This window comes from Strigops habroptila, chromosome 6, assembly GCF_004027225.2.
Source record: "Strigops habroptila isolate Jane chromosome 6, bStrHab1.2.pri, whole genome shotgun sequence".
Classification (NCBI taxonomy): Eukaryota; Metazoa; Chordata; class Aves; order Psittaciformes; family Psittacidae; genus Strigops; species Strigops habroptila.
This window is the reverse complement of record NC_044282.2, coordinates 74,274,761-74,294,288: the sequence shown is the minus strand read 5'-3', so window position 1 is coordinate 74,294,288 and position 19,528 is coordinate 74,274,761. Positions and strand designations below refer to the sequence as shown.

At 41.8% G+C, this 19,528-nt stretch overlaps 1 protein-coding gene across 16 annotated transcripts in view; it reads right to left on the bottom strand.

Annotated features, from left to right (window-relative positions):
• The window catches only part of CCDC88A (coiled-coil domain containing 88A), an 86,977-nt gene extending 71,536 nt beyond the window's left edge, over positions 1-15,441 (bottom strand). For 15 of the 16 annotated variants that reach the window (XR_003992085.1, XM_030490985.1, XM_030490987.1 and 12 more), the window contains exons 1-2: positions 14,501-15,401; positions 14,281-14,381 (exon numbers count right to left, since the gene is read on the bottom strand). Coding sequence is in view for 15 of the 16 variants with exons in the window: in XM_030490985.1 (XP_030346845.1) it covers positions 14,281-14,381; positions 14,501-14,563 (164 nt within the window). In the remaining variant the exon portion in view is untranslated. Of the gene's footprint in view, positions 1-14,280; positions 14,382-14,500; positions 15,402-15,421 lie in introns of those variants that run through there. The other variant, XM_030490977.1, reaches the window with a different exon arrangement.
• Positions 15,442-19,528: the final 4,087 nt, after the last annotated feature.

Sequence of the window (19,528 nt, the reverse complement as noted above, 5' to 3'; positions counted from 1 at the left end):
AAGAATCCTTCAGTGTTTGCATTTACCAGTGTCCCCTCATCTGCAGTCACCGATTTCTAGCTTTCAGATTATGTCTGAACTGTCAGTTCTGACCTGCAGAGTGCATTGAACAGCCAGACCAGACCTGACAGATCATGTCTCACACCGTGCACTGTTACTAGAAGAGTTATGATTAGGTCCTTCAGCAGGAGATTCATTATTTAAAAAGTAAACCCACCTTCATTCCCAATACTGATAACCAGGTCTCACTCCAACTTTAAAGCTCAGTAGTCTCCTTAATCCACAAAACACCTTTTTAAATTATCTTCAGTCAGTCAATACAGTCCATCTTCTGAAATACTGATGTCTTTAACTCGTACCTCTCAAAGAGGAATTAGCATAGCACAATGTTAGCTACAAGTTTTCCATGATATGTTGTTTGTATAGTTGTATTTTGTCAGACTGGTCCAAGCCAGGAACAGACATACTAATTTTCTTACCAAGCATTTGAAATAACTAATCAAATATGCCTATTTTTTTCATACAGAAGATAACATTCTAAACATGTCACCAGAATCTGTACTTTCAAAAGCATGCATCTTTAAATCAGTTTACATCTTTTTGGCAACAAATCCCTCACAGATTGTAATAAATTACTTGTATCTATATGGGGAATTGTTTAATTTTGACGATCAAGAATATTTTGGAATAATTACATTTTTATTAACACTAAACCATTCTGCGTATTAGAATATTCCAGTGGTACTGGCCCAAATGTAAACCGATACGTGCTGTTGGGAATAAGATGCAAATTAAAGGATTTTGAAAAGAAATCAGGACTAAAATAGACCATCGTAAAAGACACCTTTACAAAAGACTTTTTAAACAACGTGTGATTGTAATGGTTGCTGTGCTCATTACACTGTAAATATTGTTAAGGCAAATACATGCTCTGAACTGCTTTTATTAGGTGGAGATACTGAACTGCTTCAGCAGCAAATAGCCTGGCAAAATAGGGCAAATCTGTCCGGAAGTCAATAGGAAGCAGAGCAGTAAAAGATACCCTTAAGCAATTTTACATTTAAGAGCAACCTACTTATGACAAGATACATTAATTTCAATGCAATAAAACCAGACAGGAGCATCTATCCCAATAATGCATTAGTTTAAAACTCCTGATTAGAGAGAGAACTTCAGTGATTTTGAAATCCTACCAGTGTCGTGAGTTACAGATTGAAACCTCATATAATCAGGGATTAGGTGTCTTTAATTTTTTCATTGACCAAAATCTATCAGAAATGGGAATCTGATAGCTTAATGGCTTCATGCTTAAATCTATGCAGACTGCAAACCAGTTGCGTCCCCTCTTGCCATCTGTTCCTTGATGGTGCTTCATGATTAACTCTAGTATTATAAAGCACACTAATTCTAAACGTATCATTGTTTGAATGTATTTGTTCAATACAGTGAAATGCTGAAACAAGCACTTTGGAAGAAATTCTATACAAGTGTACATCTCAAAGGGTAACATACTGATTGTTTAGCTTACAGTAGCATAGTATTTACTTACACATAAGTATTGCTTGCCTAATAAAGTTGTATTTTTTGCAAAGTCCCTTTAATTGGAATACTGAGGCTCATTCCTCCTCTCTGCCAAACACTTCAGTAATTACTGATATTGGAATTTTGGGATAGAGTTCAAATATTAAAGCAGCATTTCCATTATTTACATTATTATTTAGCAAGAAAATAATAAACACATACAAAATGTGTTTTGCAAAGAAATTTAATACGGTGATGTCCATGGCCTTCACTGGAGAATAACTGATAATCTCCACTTTGCTTTACACATTTGAAGCAACACCAGACAAAGCAGTACATTGAGGCAATGAATTTATTGGAAGCACCTCTGCATATGGGACAAAAGGAGCACTGGCTTCCACCACTGTAGTGCTGGGTCAGTTTTAAAATCATCAATCACAGCCAAAAGGTCAGCCTGCAGGAGGTACAGTATCAAAGGATGGGGCAGATTCTGAAGTACAGTATTGCAGTGACTGAACCTTCTGACCGTGCACATTCTAGAAAGGCTGGGACAAGATGGCAATACTTCAAACTCCTTCTGCATCTATCTGTATGATTAACTGCTGCTGCCAAAGAGTATTTCCATGCTAAACCTATCAAAAAGATAAAGAAAAAAAAATAATCTTAACTCCTTTGCTATACCTCTGGCACACGTTTGTCAGAGTTCCTGTGTTGACAGAAATGGATTCAAATGGATGACTTCCTTAAAGACAGCGGTCCTGGGGTAATAGTTGGACTTGATGATCTTACAGGTCTTTTCCAACCTAGTTGATTCTATGATCCTATGACACAGACTATCCACTCTTGAAGCATTCAGAGAAGTAACTGAGCACATTCTTATCTGAAAAAGAGATGGCAATGAAGTCCTTCCACCTCCTGAAGAGCATCATGCAAGACATGCAAGCCCAGAGGTTGCAATGTATTGATGATAATCATAGGATCCCAGACTAGTTTGAGTTGGAAGGACCTTAAAGCTCATCCAGTTCCAACCCCCTGCCACAGGCAGGGACACCTTCTACTAGAGCAGGTTGCTCCAAGCCCCTGTGTCCAACCTGGCCTTGAACACTGCCAGGGATGGGGCAGCCACACCTTCTCTGGGAAAAGTCTGTGCCAGCGCCTCAGCACCCTCACAGGGAAGAGCTTCTGCCTCAGAGCTCATCTCAATCTCCTCTCTGGCAGGTTAAAGCCATTCCCCTTGGCCTGTCCCTACAGGCCATTGTAAACATTGAACACCACGATGGCCCAGTGATATCACACAGTATACACATGACTGATACAACTGGAGAGCCACAGTCTGACTTGCTGAAGACACAAGGATGAACGTTCTAGACTTGCTCAAGTGTTCACTTTTGAATCCAGCCCAGCTGTTTTATCTTTGTGCACTTACACAGGATCCTCTAAAAGGATGCCCTAATCCCAACTTGCAATAAGCAAATGTTGTGAATTATACTAACCACTGTTTGCCCTTTTAGCAGGCATTTATGACAACCTACCTCTTACTTGTAAAATGCCTGGATTTCTACCCTTGCAACAATAGTGTTTGAATAGCAATCAACGCAGATAAAATGGCCATGTAATTCTGCAGACACCTGCTCAAACATCTAAAGATACCATTACAAATGCCGTGACATCCTTTACCACAAAACAAGATGCATATTACTATCTCCATTTAAGCACACTTTGCTAACCCTGCACTTAGCAAAGACTGACTGTATGTGCCAAAAGTTCAGCAGTTGGTATCAAAGGTTTTTTGTTTCAGGCTAATGCGAGTTTTAGGAAGTAGGTCTGACATCAAAAGTCTTTTGGCCCTGGCACAAAACCCCATTTCCCAGGATTATGTCCAACATCATAAACTATCAGGAGGCTGAAGCTCTATGCCTACTTTAAAAAAACCCATGACCAAGTGGCCTACAACAAATCAATCAGCTAGGGGGGACCACAGGGAACACTGCCAAGAACATATGAGTAGATACTGAGCATTATGAGACAGCTTTCCTACTCTCTGCCTTAGCTCTGCACCATCTGACCAGGCTGAACTACTCACAGGGTAGCTGCACAGTGCTTAAGCTCTCTTGTTGGCACTCACAGCAGAGGAGCTGCCTAATTACTCATGGCTGAAGTGTGCTGGAATAGCTGTAACTGAAGCAGTGCCACAGGCCTTCGTGCCAAGTAACCCTGCCTCTCCCTTCTCCATCACCATGGGCCTGCTACACCTCACAAACTCAGGGCTGCTCTGACCAACAACTGCTCTGCTGGTTGGTCCCACTGTCAGTGGTATTATTTGAAGGAAGAGACATCCCCTCACATCTGTGCACTCCCAGGTTTACACCTGAATGTGCAAACAGCCAGACAAAATCATAGAATCAACTAGGTTGGAAAAGACCTTTAAGATCATCAAGTCCAACCTTTATCCCAGGACTGCCAAGTCCACCACTAAATCATGTCACTCAGGGCCTCAAAGTATAGCACACTTTAATTTATCCCTCCCATGGTTTTAAAAACAAAGGAGAGTTCAGAACAGCCCAGCTTTATTTTCTGTCACTTTTCCTTAATGGTAATAAGATGCATGCAGGTGAGCAACATGTAGGAGAAAATGAGAGGAAATAACACAGTTTACTTGTCATTTACTAAGCACACACTTGTATCACTGAATTAACACCCCCCAAAAATCCATACCTTCCAAGCTTACAGATCAACAGCTGTCTTTATCATCACATAGCATGGAACAACTTTACTACCATTGTTTCAGCTTGACTAGCAGATGTACCCTTTTTCCTACCACACTACGTAAAAAAACCCCAAACAAACCTTTCTGCCAAAGACTGAAAATGGTGAATCACTACTCACTGCACTGAGTAACTTGAGCGAGCTCCCTGCAACTGTCAATGAGAACATGTAGCAGCCTCTGCTCCACAGAGCAGAGGTAAACTGGCTTCCACTGAACCAAAAAGTGTCAATAACGGAAAGGAAAATCTATAGAATTGCAGACTGGTTTGGCTTGGAAAGGATCTTAAGATCATCCAGTTCTGACCTCCTGCCATGGGTAGGGACACCTTCCACTAGAGCAGGTTGCTCCAAGCCCCTGTGTCCAACCTGGCCTTGAACACTGCCAGGGATGGGGCATTTACCACTTCTTTGGGCAACCTGTTCCAGTGCCTCACCACCCTCTAGAGAAGAATTTCTTCCTTATAGCTAACCTGAAATCTATAGGATTCGGAGCATCACAGAACACTTAACACTGTCACACAAAATAAACTCTCCTGGGTATTAAATAATTGAGGATTCCTAGACAAAACAACTTGACAAAACTTCTGAGCAAACAGATGAGAACTAGAAAGTCTGACAAACACACTTTACTACTTCAACAAATCTAAGTATCTTACGGGGTTCATGTTGTTGGTTTTGTGGTTTGCTTCTTTTTTTAATTACAAAAGGCCTAGTAGCAAACATTGTTTGAAAAGGTAGAATTAGAAGTGCTGTGGTACCTGCACTACACTGCTTTCCAAACTAAGCAAACGGGTAGCACAGGTTGCAAGAGTATACATACAGTCTACAAAGGACAAGTAAGAAGATGGACATACCACAGAAACAAAGCACTGAGGACAAGGAACACTGAAGTTTCATACAGTTTCACTGTGTGTTATTTTCCCCTCTCGAGGTCAATGTTTTTTACTTCTGAAATGAGTTCAAATTTGAAGATCTAATTCAGTCTAATTCTATTTAACAGAGTAAGTGAAAACTAGTTGACTTCATAATTAACACCTCAGGTAACTGGCCATTAAAACACTGCAAACATTTACACCCCCAATAATCCTGTGACAACGGAAAGATTAGCCTTACGTAAGTAAGCACTCTCAGATCTGGATCACAAGATGCAGCATGACTTGATACCAAACATCAGAAGGCATTAAAGTGAGAAAATGTTTTTACAATCTACCTTGAAAAGAACATTCTGCAAACATACAGGTTAAGTGGTTTGGAAGAAACATCAGAAACAGTTATAAAAGCAGCAGAATAGGGTCAGAAAGTTGTCATCACAGATAGGGAGCAGCAAGCAGAAGCAAACAAACACTTATTGCCCTTAGCGAATGACATTTGTGGAGCTCACGTGCCAAGTTATTTCAAATATTAATACAAGGGAAAATAACTTATGTAGGATTTACGACACATTTATGCAGTCTTCTTTATTTGAGCTTAAAAAAACCCTGAACTCTTAAGAGATTAAGTTTGTATACATTTTTTCTCTCCTACGTGAACCTCCAACATCACAGCACTATGTACTCTGCTTTATTTGATAATCCTAGATTATCAAGTTAAATACTTTAGGTTAGAACACAAATCCAGACTTCTCCTTTCTTATGAAGGACAATAACCCTCCTGTAAGTAAGTTAATAGCAATAAAATATACATCTTCATCTCTTCCTGTACCAATTCTTCAACTACTGACAGATCTGAGCCTTTGCCCAGATTATTCCAGAGAAAGAGACAAATCCATATGCAAGGCTCCTGGAGAGATGGGGATTGCCAAAGAAAATAAGTTACATTTCTTGTAAAAATTTCATCCACGTGAGCAACTCATTGCTTCAGCACACCAACTGAAATGCCTTGCAGATTCTGCATGCACATCAATGCATGTACAATCACCTACTGATTAATATATAACTATAGATATACAAGAAGGACCTTACCCCTGTTGACTACCCAAAGCTACAAGATAAGCATACATATTGGGGCCTGTAAAAGTGGTGCATTCTTTTCACCCTAAAACATTAATATTCTGGCCAAGATGCAACCCAGCATTTTGTAAGTATGACAATTCTCTACATTCTATCATACATCAACTAGTATCTGTATTCTGGTTTTGTCTGGCATACACAATACTCTCAATATACAACAAGTATATTCTCAAGTTGCCAGGAAATTACACCTGACATTTTCTGCTCAAAGGCTTATTTAAGAAAAAAATAAAACACCAACATGACAAAAACTAGAGCAAATATTTCCCTGCAGCTTAAAACAAGATAAAAATCTGTAATAAACCTAAGGAGACTATCTCCTATCACGACAGGAAAGGAAGCCAGTTTTCAAGTGTACCTAAATGTACAACACATTCAAAGAGTCACTCAACAGCCAGGAATATAATACAAGCTGTTGACAAGTTCATCCCTTACTATTTCTGAATCCAAAAATACAATCTAAGGTTATTTTTGCCTTTTTAGAGGAAGCCAATGGAAAACACACCAACAGAGTCTGGGTCAAGCAGTAGTCTTGCTTTGATTCAATGCTTTAACATCCATTAGTCCAATGAAACAAACGGGGGGCATTTTGTAAATCCCGCTTAGTAACAACTGCCCAAGAGGCCATCCCTCTTTGGAGCATCTGAAGGATGAGATACAGGACTCTAAACTGAAGCAAACAAACAAACAGAGACTCCTGCACACTTATTACCACATAACCTCTGACCACTGAGGTCATGTGCTCTAACAGAACAGCATTTTGAAAACTGTCTTGATCCCTAAATAATTACTGCATAGGGAAAAGCGGTACAGCGTGAAAGACAAGGCAGGCAACAAACTGGTATTTAGAGAAAAAGGCAGAGGAACCAAATACAAGAGGAGCATATGAAAGAACACAAAGCTAAAAAGCCCCTTCCTAACAGAAGAAATACATGAGGAAAATCTTGAATTTAGCATAAGATTAAGATGTGCTTAAATGATCTTCAGATGAGCTTAAGTTGTGACCAGAGGAGGTTATGGAGCTGCTGCGAGGGCTGGAGCAGCTCTGCTCTGGAGCCAGGCTGAGAGAGCTGGGCTGGGGCAGCCTGGAGAAGAGAAGGCTCCTGAAGGGGAGACCTTAGAGCAGCTCCAGTGCCTAAAGGGGCTCCAGGAAACCTGGAGAGGGGCTTTGGACAAGGGCCTGGAGGGACAGGCCAAGGGGAATGGCTTTAACCTGCCAGAGGGGAGACTGAGATGAGCTCTGAGGCAGAAGCTCTTCCCTGTGAGGGTGCTGAGGTGCTGGCACAGACTTTTCCCAGAGAAGCTGTGGCTGCCCCATCCCTGGCAGTGTTCAAGGCCAGGTTGGACACAGGGGCTTGGAGCAACCTGCTCTAGTGGAAGGTGTCCCTGCCCGTGGCAGGGAGTTGGAGCTGGAGGAGCTTTGAGGTCCCTTCCAACCCAAACCATTCTATGATTCAGCAACCAATTTGTCAGTGTACTAGATCAGTTTTCAAAAGAAAAATCAGAGCACAGCAATACTTTGCAAAGGTTTGTGGTGTAGAGATCTCCAAGCCAGCCATGATACATGAAGAAACACAACCTTGCCAGTGGAAGATGCAAGCAGATCAGCACAGGTAAGATAACTGTAGCTAATCCAAAATGCTGGAATTTACTGCTGTTAAACAACCAAGAAATATGGCAACACTGTAGGGTGGCTCAAAGCATCCCAGCCACCTGGGCAAACTGACCTTTCTGGTACAAAAAGTAGAGCAAAAGAAGTTGTGTTTTGCCTTTTCGTACAATACAGGGAGCCAGGACTGCCACAGCACAGAAGCAGAGGCAGGTAAAGAGCAAAGTCAGCCCCACAAACAGAGATATCACAGCCAGCCATGACTGGAACTGAAAGTTCACCCAGCCTGAACGCTGGGTGCTGCTAAGGGCAAATGATGCTTAGATGAACCACTCAGCCATCACGCCTGAACCACTACAGCACACAGCACAGCCACTAGTGCCAAACAGGGAGATGTCTTCCCCTGGCCCAACATCACACTCGTGGTGTTTCCCACATGGTCCTCTGACTTCAGCTACAGCCAACTCAACCTTGTGTAACAACAGCTCTATTTAGCAGTGCTGCACTGTGCTCTGTGGCTGTATCTCCTCCACTACTCTGCTCAGGCATCCCTGCTGTGTAGTCTCCAACGCAGCACCCATGTGTCTCTACATGCAAAACAGCCCTGAGCTATTCAGGAGATGGTGTGTCAGTACACTCTTACCTTCTCCAACAGTGAAACATGTAACACATAACCTAGAAAGCTGTCAGTAAGTTTATTTCATTATTCTACAGCATGTAGAATTTGAGTGAAATGTAAAATAAACTGAAAATAAAACTGTAAACCCATAATGAATATATGTTGATTCATTGCCAGAATATTTTCCTTGATGAAACAAGTTATTTTGGTTTTAGATCTTTCAACTAAGACTGCTATTTTTGGAACAGGCAGGTAGACTCCAGAGGGCACCTCTGTATGTATTAGGAAATGGCTTTTTAATTCAGCTTTTATTCCTTGGACCCAGCTACTGCTACTAGCCTGGACTAAGGATGGAATAAGTAGTACACTAACAAAAGAAACCAGGGGACAGAGTCAAGGATAGATGCTCAAGATAGCACATGCAGAAGAGAGCAAAGAAGTGGATGTATACATGCAGAGGAAGATTATTTACTTCCTGATCTTCAAAATACTGCAAGAAACAAAAGTGAACCACAGAACAGTTTACTAAATCAGAGCAGAGAGGATGAAGGAAAGTGGACATCAACTGTGGAAAAGATACAAAAGCATAAAAAAACCCTAGTAAAACTTAAGACATAAGCAAAGAGCAAATACTTTAAGCATTCCACATTCAAGCCACACTTTTCTTCCTTTAGCCATGAAAACTCCAAGCACCTCAGAAGTGCAGGTATCAGCCTATGTCCGCTCCATTTGTCCAATTCAAAGCTCACTGCAGGCAGATGTTCCAGTCTAAAATTAATTATTATTACACTGTAAAAACTATCTTTTCCTTTTTTGCAATCAAAAGGTTGTACTTCCAGCAATCTTGACCACAGTGCACGTTCCGCTGGATCACTTATTACAGAATTTGCTTCTTTAAAAAAAAACCCAAAAACTGAATGTTATAAATCCAGCTTTCCTTAAGAAAAATGTAGGCTCTACAGCTGCAGAACCACTCTTAGGAGCAAGAACTCTCACCAGCTACTACAGTGACCTCTACCTTGCACGTGTGGAAGCCTGACAGCACGTCTGAAAAGTGTGAACCAAATCCATTTGCTTCAAGAGGGTGAAAACGGGGCAGACTTCGTAATATTTGACTTTTCTTTAAAATACATGCTCACAATTTTACCGCCAAACTCAATTTCATTTTCCCAAAGCCTTTTTTCCTGCCCAGAGCTGCCTCTTGCTAGTTGGTCTTCTTCTCACAAAAGAGTTAACTGGGTTGGAGTGCATGTTCCTGCAGCCTTTCACAGAGCCAGGCAGCTGGCTCAGGCACTAGAGATGAAGTCCAGTTTTCAGGGAAAGATATAGGCAAGCCAGAAGTATGGGCTGGCAAGCTCAACTGCTTGGAAAAAAGCATACAACTAAAGACTTAAGAGCTCAGAATAGGACTCAATGAAGCACTCTACACATTCTAGGCACACACCAGCAGAGTGGTGGAAGGAAGGAGTCAGCCAGTCCACCTGGAAAATTCTATGGGTGTGAAAGGCTGGCATGTGGATCCAGCCGGTGAAAAACAGGGGGAGAACAGCAAAGGGGAGAAAAACAGAATAATATAATACTTAATCCTTTGAAATAGTTCTCAGCATGTCTAGATGCAACTGATATGGATAGTGTTGATTAATATAGTCAATTAAGACAAGTCATGTTCACAACACTGTGATGAAAGCAGACAGGTTCTCCAGACAGTGGATTAAATGAACTCTCTTTCAGAGTTTGGTCCTATACTGATTCTGCATGCACTATTTGTCCAATAGTTCAAACAGCCCCACTTCCACAAATACAAAGCATAGTAAAATAAAACCATTAAAACTAAAATACAGTTTCAAGTCTTTGTTACTTGACCACAAATTAATGGTGGTGCTAAATGTAATGAAAGTCTCAATCTTTTAATTCCTTGCAGCTGCCTATTTTTATTCAAAGGAACCAGTAAGACTCTTGTCAGTTTGGGAAGCACAGTTTGTACTACAGGACTCTCAGCATTTCTTACACAATCCTGTTGGAAGTCAATTAACAAATATCAGAAATGACAATTAAAAACACTCAGAAAATGAGTGTTTCTGTAAGAACATCTCCATCTTTTTGGATCAGAAGAGTATATAAACAGTGCAATACTAAGGCTAAAATAAAGGAAGTGTTGTTAGTCAGGTTCTGGAAAAAAATCTCTACGACAACTAAGTATTATTTTACTGTAAAATGCACCAAGATGTGCAACAGGTGACTAATCCATTAGACTGTTTCATTTCTTTTACTCAAGTAAATGAGCACTTCATAATGTTAGAAGCATTATGATACAGAGGTATAGTAAAGGTATGAAGTATTCTTGGTATGTTCCTCCATCTCCCTGCTGTGGCAGAACACCACTGCAGTGATCTTCTGAGTTCTGATTTATTTCCAAGAAGCATGACGTCCTTTTGTATCAAAGAACACAAAGATAAAGGCTCAGATTTAGAAAGACAGATGGGTTTCTATCCAGAGGTATCAGATACTGACTGATCCCAGCAGAAGGTAGGTAACCAAATACTTTTGTAGAACTGGTCCTAAATTTAAACAGGAAATGAGAGACATTCTCTCAAGTTAGGAGCTAATATTGTAAACTGGAACTCTCCTTAATTAAAGATGAAATAAAATAATAATAATAACAGTTGCCTGTAGCATCTCCAGCAAAGAAAGAGCTCTTCAGATGTAACACTGAGTGGAATCTGTGTAATTTTCATATGTACTGAAACATCCAAAAACTCAAAAGCAAAAGACACAGAAGGAATTTAATGAATTATTCTCTCATGTATGAGGTACTAATAAACTCCATGCTGATAAAACCCAACCATCTCAGTACCATTATCCTGCAACTATTCCAATGCTGACATCTGTTTCCTCTGTCTATATCATTACAATTGATGAAAATAGATTTGGTCTAGACAAGCACAAGGAGAAACAAATGCCATACTAACACTCTCACTTGTAGCTGATGGAGGGCAGGATTAACTCTTTTTTAACTGAACAAAAAGCCTTCTCCAAGTAACAAAACCACTTTTCCTGACTGTGAAACTGTTTACAAACCATGCCTAATCCAATATTAACTCGCTTTTATGGTCACAGATTTTGTTTTTTCAACATTAGGCAAAAATAAAGTATGAAAGTATATATAAAGCAGCACCACAACACTTCTAACAGCCTCCACTTGCCCTTGCTTTTAATGCCCTTTAAAGTATCTCATACTGCAAACAGCTTTCCAACCACAGGAAACAACCTACACCACCACCACATCACAAAGTCCTTAGCTGACAGGTATGCACCAGCTGTAATCCCACTCCAAAACATTAACAGCCTTAATATCTCAAAACTGGTGTGAACAGTAAGCATCATATAACATAAGTCATGTAAGAAAAACAACTTCTAGTGGTGATTTCCACATATTTGTATGAACGGCACTCCTGGTGACTTCTGCAAGATCGTTTCTCTATAGCTTCCAAGAGAGCCATAGCTCCTAACCACAGACCTCGAATTCATGTGAATTAAGTCAGTGAGAACTTAAAACAAAAGAAAAAAAACCACCAAAACACAACATTCTGTAGCAAAATATTTTGCTTTTGAAGTCACATGATACAAATTTTTCTGCCCCATGTTCTCAACATACAGCAGTTAAGACTGAAAGGGAAAGAAATAGTAATAAAATGGAAAAATACTGAAAATAAGTTATAGAGATGATCAGTTGGAGCTGCACCTGAGATGTTTTTGCAAATGAAGACACGTGTTTAATAGGTGGCTACTCAAAGTGAATAGGACTGGAAGCTAACACAGGTTTCCACAGTGACTTCACCAGAGATGGAATCAGTCTGCAAAACATGAAACATTTTTTCCCCTCTTTCAATCCTGGCAAAAAATTCAAAATAAACTAAACCCCTCCAAAACAGAACTGAAGTTTCCAGAACTGTACTCTTACGTAGTAACCAACCATAACACATTTCAGTCCCCCAAAAATGTATTTTCAATGAAATACACCTTTCAGTGTAGTTACCTATTTGTAAAATGAATTGTATTTGTACCACACCTCTAGTTTAAGGTAGGGTTTAAGTGTTCTGATTACCAAACTATTTTATTTTACATCTCCTGGGCATGGTTTTTTTAATACATACACAAACCACTCCTAAGTACAGTAATCATGATATGGGGTCAAGAATGCGCAAAGTCAAAGCCAAATTCAAGACACTCTGGCTTAAGCATGGGAATGTTCCCTCTCGGCAGCTTTCCATTTTACATACACATATCCCACATAAGTATCAGATATCGATTTATACTCTTAAGTGTTCAAAAAGTTCAAGACTATATTCTTCACAGTCACCTTGATCCAGTTTCAGTACTAAATCTGCCTGCCAAACATTTTCAGCAGATAGAAGCTCTACGAGTTCAAGGCATTGTCACCATCGAGAAGCTACTTCATTTATATATAGTCCAAGAAAAAGAAAAAAAATACATAAAACCAGCATGCTTCAATGAATGCATCACTTCAAATTCTGATTAAAATATGCCAGAAATACATTCAAGATGGGTTTTTTTCTTCCAAAAAGCTCAATTCCACTAAGTTTTCCATGTTTCTCAATATTACAGGAGTGAATACTTGGAATTTTAGCTGCATAGAAGGTGAGAAAAGAAAATGCTGATTTCAAACGGATGCAAACTCAAACTTAAATGTGGTAACGTGTAGATCTTTTTACACAGATGAGTTGTACAAGCTGAATACCAACAGCAAAAACATTTAAAATACTAAATATGAGTAAAATCTATAAACAGAGTAAAAGGATGCCCATCACTGAGCAGTGTTCCTGAGGAACAGCTGTCAACACAAGCTGCTCACCCACCAATGTATCTATCCAGCCATTCATAAACCTACATTTTTTCATACCTATTCAAACAAAAACTGTATTTCTCTGTAAAGACTTAAATGTCCCCCCAAAAAAAGGTATGGAGAATATTTTTCCACTAGTAACACTTTTATGATTAGATCACTAGGCAGTTGACAAAAGCGCTACTCTCCAACATTACAGTAGTGGGCAACGTTCCAGTCACAACTACGCTGAACAAAAAGTCACTATAAAGAAATGTTTCTAACAGTCAGAGTTTTGAATAAACAGTTTATAAAACCATGTAAAAATGTTTCTTCACTGGTTCACAGCCAGAAAACATTCTATAGAGTCAATTAAAACATCAGCTTTACTGCACAACTATCTACTCTGATTTGGAACTGTGAAAAACACAGCGGAAGGAGTTGAAGGACAGTCCATTTGCTCAGTAAACAATGTTATGTGACTCGCATATGATCCTTAAGTTGCATGTCACGTGAACTGAGATATGTATTAGTATCTTATTAGCAAGCAAATTTATTCAGAATTTTGTTTACAAGCATGACTTACAGCAGAATGAACCTTTATGCTTCTCCACTGGAAAGCTGGGAAACTATTTACAGTCATCCAGTTTTCCAGTAAGTTCTGCATATCGTGATTCAGCCTGTATTACACTATACATCCTGCAAATACATCACTCAGACAGCAAACTGTGCAGAGCATCTGCTGTGCTCCAAAGTCTCCTCTTAACTGACCACATTACTACTTCAAGTATAAAAGAAAAGAGATCTACAGAGGTGAATACGAGGGAGAAAAGGAGTTTTCATATGAAATAAAACCACACAAGAGAAACACGAGCAGAAAAATCAACCCAAGGCACAACTCTCACACACTTACATTTGCAGCATGACTTCGTTCAGAAACACGCCATCCACGAGTGCCACATATTCCTCCAGGTTGGTCCCATTTCCTCCAGCTAACGGTCCAAATGTCTTAACCTAAAACACAACCATCACCACCGTGACACTAACTCCACTTTATTCTCCCCCGCAAGGCATTTATCATCAAACAATGAGCAAATAAATGAGTTAAGGTGTGAGGAGAGAGAAATGCTTACCCAGGTGACAAGAGGGCTAGACATGAACTGCTCCAAGAGGGGTGTGAATATCTCGTTCTCCATCTTACAAGAAAACGGTTAACATCAATGTAGCTCTTCTGATGTGAAAAAATAGAAGTCCTTTGCTGTAGCAACTCTGAAATGCTCCAAGGATTCAGCTGGAGGAACTGAACCCCATTTTTACCAAGCAATGCAACAGCAACAAAAAAGTCAGTGCGCTGGCAACTGGGATTTATCTTCCTCTTGCAAGAAAAAAGGCATTTGAAAGTCCATCTACGCGTATTTCAGCTTTTCCATTGATGTCTCTCCCTTCCTACATACCGAAGGGGTATAAGGACGGAAGGAAAGAAAAGAGGGAGGCTGCCTAGCTACTGGGATACTGCATCAGACAAAAAAAAAAGGAAGGAAGGAAAAATCTGCTTCAGCAGCGGCAGCTCCTCAGAAAGGAAGGAGAAATTCCACTAAAACTCTGCAAGCTCATCCTGCCCCTTCCCCACACACAAAAATCCAGATGAAGGAAGGCAATGAGGGGCAGAGACCCCCAGCTCAGCCCCCCCAGGCTGCTCCTGCACACAAGAGAACCCCTCTGCTCCTCTCCCCGCAATGGCACGGCAGCCACAGAGAGGGAACCAGCCCCCGGCAGGGATGAGAGGCTATTTTAACCCAGTTCCCTTTTCTCACCCCTTCCCTTTTCCACCAAGCGAGACAGCGGCAGGACCGGCACACGCCGCCTCGCCCCACAACCTCGCCCTTCCCCCGCGCTGGCCGCTCCCCTCGGCCTCCGGAGCCCCCCGACCCCCTTCCCCAGCCCTAAATCCCCGCGTCCAGCTCTTTGCCTACCCCACTTACCCCCCCCACCCCGCCTCAGCCTCCCGCCGCACCAGCCTCGCTTCCCACCCCCTTCTCCCAGATAACGGCCACCTCTCCTCAGCCAGCCCGGCCGCGCCGCATCACTCCCTCCCTCCTTCCCTCCCTCTCTGACGGGCGGGTCCAGCGTATGGATCCCTCCGCCCCGCTCTGGGTGTGCGGTAACCGGGGATCCCTCCGCCAGACCCGGTCCCTTCCTCTCTCTCCCCCCTCGCCTCAACCGCTGCTCGGGGGCGGGGCCAGCGAATGGAAGCCGCGGCGGGGGGGGGGCGAAACCGCTGCAGGGCTCGTGCGCGGCGCGCTGCGGCAGAGCGCGCGCCCAACGGCCGCGCCGCGTGAGGGGGGCGTTGAGGCGGGAGAAGCGGCTGAGGCGGCTTCGGCCCCTCAGCAGCAGTAAGAGGAGGATGAGGAGGAAGGATGAGGATGGAAGGAGAAGCGCTCGGGGGCATGGCACACGCAGGTCTGCCCCGCGGGGGGTGAGAGAGGTGCTGTTGGAGTCGCCGTTGGGGGGAAAAATAAGGTGCCCCTGAGGAAAAACTCGTTGTGTGGGGAGAAAAAGGGGAGGGGGTGTGATGGGAGTCGCTGACGCTCTTGAAGAGAAAAATGGGGGATGCATCGCGCCACACTCCCGCCTTTGGAAAGGACAGGTTTCCTCCTGAGGTGAAATCCAGGCACACCCGCCAGCGTTCTGGAGGGATTTAGTGGGGAAAGGAGGGCAGGGAGGGGGGGACCTGGTTGCTGGAAAGCGAATGATGACAAGCAATTTGCTCGCCTAAGCTATTGTCCTCAAGCTGTCTCTTGCCACTTGTGTTTCACATCTCCACTGCTGCATTAGCAATCGGGACCGTGTCTGCTTAATAGATCATGTAGTTTATTCACAGAACGTTTTGCAAATTCTCGAAGTAAATCCGGCTGCTTTTCCGTGTAGTACAAATTAAACTGCAGCAGTGTTTGTCCAAATACCTTTAGTTTTACACACGTAGCTTAACAAAAAAGCCCAAACCACCACCACTAAACAGTGCCCTAAAACTGACTGAAATTGAGTCCTTTTGGAGAACACCACAGTAACAGATAACACAAGATTAAGCTTTTTAACCCAAATACTGGATATAGTATTAATCCTAATGGTCCAAGAGTAGAAAAATCCAACCATGACCTTTTCCCCATTTTTGAAGCTGAAGAGAATGTTTAAGTAAAACATCAGAAAAATAAATTATGGGCTTTGGAATATTAGTGTTAATATTAGTATGTAACATTTAGCAGAGTTGCATAGTTAAATGACTTTGGTTTAATTCGCACAATTAACACATTTGCAGCAAAAATCATGTCCTTCCCTCCCACTCCACATCTTTAGAGTGAACTCAGAGTCCTCCTGTGAAACAAAAGAGCTAAGAGGAAAAACCTGCAGCCTCGGTCCTGAATAAGAATCTGGTGATCCATGGGTGAAATAATTCTCAATGAGCTACTAACCCTTAAAGGCAACTACAAAAGCATTTTTGTAAGAGCCTGACTAACCAGCCGCTAAGCTCTCTTTATCTGGCAGCAGTATATAACATGCAATAGTGCATGCAACGCTGTGGAACTTCCCTGCCTCATCAGTTTGTTTCTTGTGGGCTCTAACGAGGCAGTAATGACTTTGGCATCAAGCAATTTCTAGGCATTAAGAGACTGGCTAGCACAAGTTGGTAGCCATGTAGCAGTCACATGGCTCATGTGTTCTTGAAAAACATTTTATACTGAAATTCCATAGCACTGAGATAAAGATTTGATTCAACAGTTTTAGACGTTTTTACTTCCATCCACACCATCCAGTTCGCATGTGTTCTCAGCATTGCTGTTGGCCACTGTTCCTGCAGAAAGACTACTATACATTAGATAAATATTACATATCTTTATGAAATACATTGTGAGCTTATTTATCTCAGATGATTTGCAGTTCCTTATTCAAACTGGAGAGCAGTACAATAGATTTCAGAAAAGGCATCCAGAAACAGTCATGACAGTTTTATTTTCGGTTTTGGTTTGGTTGGTTGGTTTCAGGTTTGGGATTTTTTTTACACTAAGAGCCCTTGATGGCTGTGAAGAAGCTTTATAGTTTCTGTAGCACACACTTCGTCAAACTGAGTATAAGAATACTTACCTCTTTTTCAGGTATATGCAGACATCAGAAGGAGTTGCTGAAAGGGAAACTATTTACAACGTAGTAATAGTTAGAAGAAATTGGATGAGCTAGAGATTGTTCAGTTGCCTTTAGTGGTCATCATGTAGGCACCGGCAGGATACCTATACAGATTAGGGACATCGCTGGCACCAGGCTTGACCAGTTGTGGCTCTCCTGAACCAGCTCACTCGTGCTCAGCTGCAGAGCAATGCAAGCTAGTTAGTTAAAATACAGCCAGCTAAGAGAGCTGACAAGACTTGCTGTAGGACAGGAAGTTCTTTACCTCTGATTGCTGAGCCCTGGGCATCCCTTGAAATGAATTAAAAGGTAGAAACGATTATCTTTTTGAGTTGTTTTTTCTGATCCCAAACTGAACTGAAGTGGAAGGCTTCCATTTTTAGTGTAGCTGTTGGGAGTCTTCTGGAGTACTGATCTAGGAAAAACTTAAACATCACAACTCTGAGTCGCAGGGCAACATCACTATAACCTGTAGCTGGTGATATATTTGGCTGCATTGCTTTAGCACTTTTACCTGGGAATACTCCTAAAAGCAAGTTTGATGACTGTCCTTGCAGTGGTAAATCTGGGCACTTTGTTACTACAATTCAGTCTCAGCTGAGGAAGTTGGCACCTTGAGTGAACTGACCCACCCAGAACTAGAGAAGGCTGATAGCAGGTGCTTATGTCTCAGTGTGAGCTGACTGAAATCCTCCTCCCTCCACTCCTTCACCCCTAGGGTGGAGCATCTGGATTTAGTTTTAACCATTCTAGGAATGGATATTCAGGACTATTTTGGAAATAAAAAATTATCCTATTTAAAATTTTTAAGAAAGCAGAGAGAACAGTCCTGTTCTTTCACATCTCCATTCTCTAGAATGGAGTATTTAGTATAGTCAGTATTTAATACAGTGTGTGGCCTCCTACTGCTGAAAGAACAGATTCAGACATTAACCTTGTTTTTTGAAGTCTAGAGTTTGTTGTTCTACAGATACAGCATCCCCATCTCATTTCTATTGCATCTCCTTTGGTACCACAAAGATTCTACACAGAAGACGCTGAAAAGATAATAATCTGTTCCTAGACCCCAGATCTGCAATTACTTTATGATCTCACTTTAACTTGTTTTTCTCATAGCATAATTTCCTGTGCCTCTTGTTGCAAACACAAACACAAAATGATGCCTTAAGTCTGCAGGCATCAGAAAAGCACAATTGTGTACAGTCCCATTTATCTCATCAGAGTTTGTCAGAAGATTTTTGGTCAGCTCTGCCCACACTGAGCTAAGGGCGGGGACTGTTCTGGGAGAAGAGTGTAAACAATCTACCCAGTATGCATCTGAGGCAAGAGACAGTGGTTTTCTCTTCCTCTCCTACATATGCAAAGGAAGGAGGTGGCAGAGAGAAAGGTCTTGCTGCTGGTTTTGCCTGTGGATCCGCACTGCTGGGTTGCTGGGCCTTTGCGTGATGAAGCTTCGGAAGAGCAAAACAGGAACCAAGTGGGGACGCTTGGGATCCACAGCAGGGTTATGAAAGTTCAGTCAAAACCAGAGTTGTCTGAATATGGGCTGACTCAACAGGACTGTGGCTAGTGAAAACTGCAAGCTAACAGCAAGGAGTCGTCCTTGTCTTATGCTTGCTCTGGGAGAAACCTGTTTCCCTGTCAAACCAGGAGTAGGTATAAAAGGAAGAGTAAGGGCACTGAGAGGTTGAGTCTTTTAAGTATGGCCAGGAATTCCCAAAAGTCCCACAAGTACAGTAGACTAAAAGTTACTTCTTGTTCCACAGGAGTGGAAAGATGGGGGAATCCCTCTGTAGCATGAATAATGTGGAAATTCCAGCAAAATTCTTGAAGATTTCTTCCCTGCTACTGCGTCTGCTCTGATACGCCAAAATTCCCCATCGACTTTTAAGGGAACTTTCTGAGCCAGAACTGTAAGTAACCTCAGAGTATTTTGAGTGAAAAATGAAGGACAAAACAGTTGGGGCTTGGGGAAAGCGGTT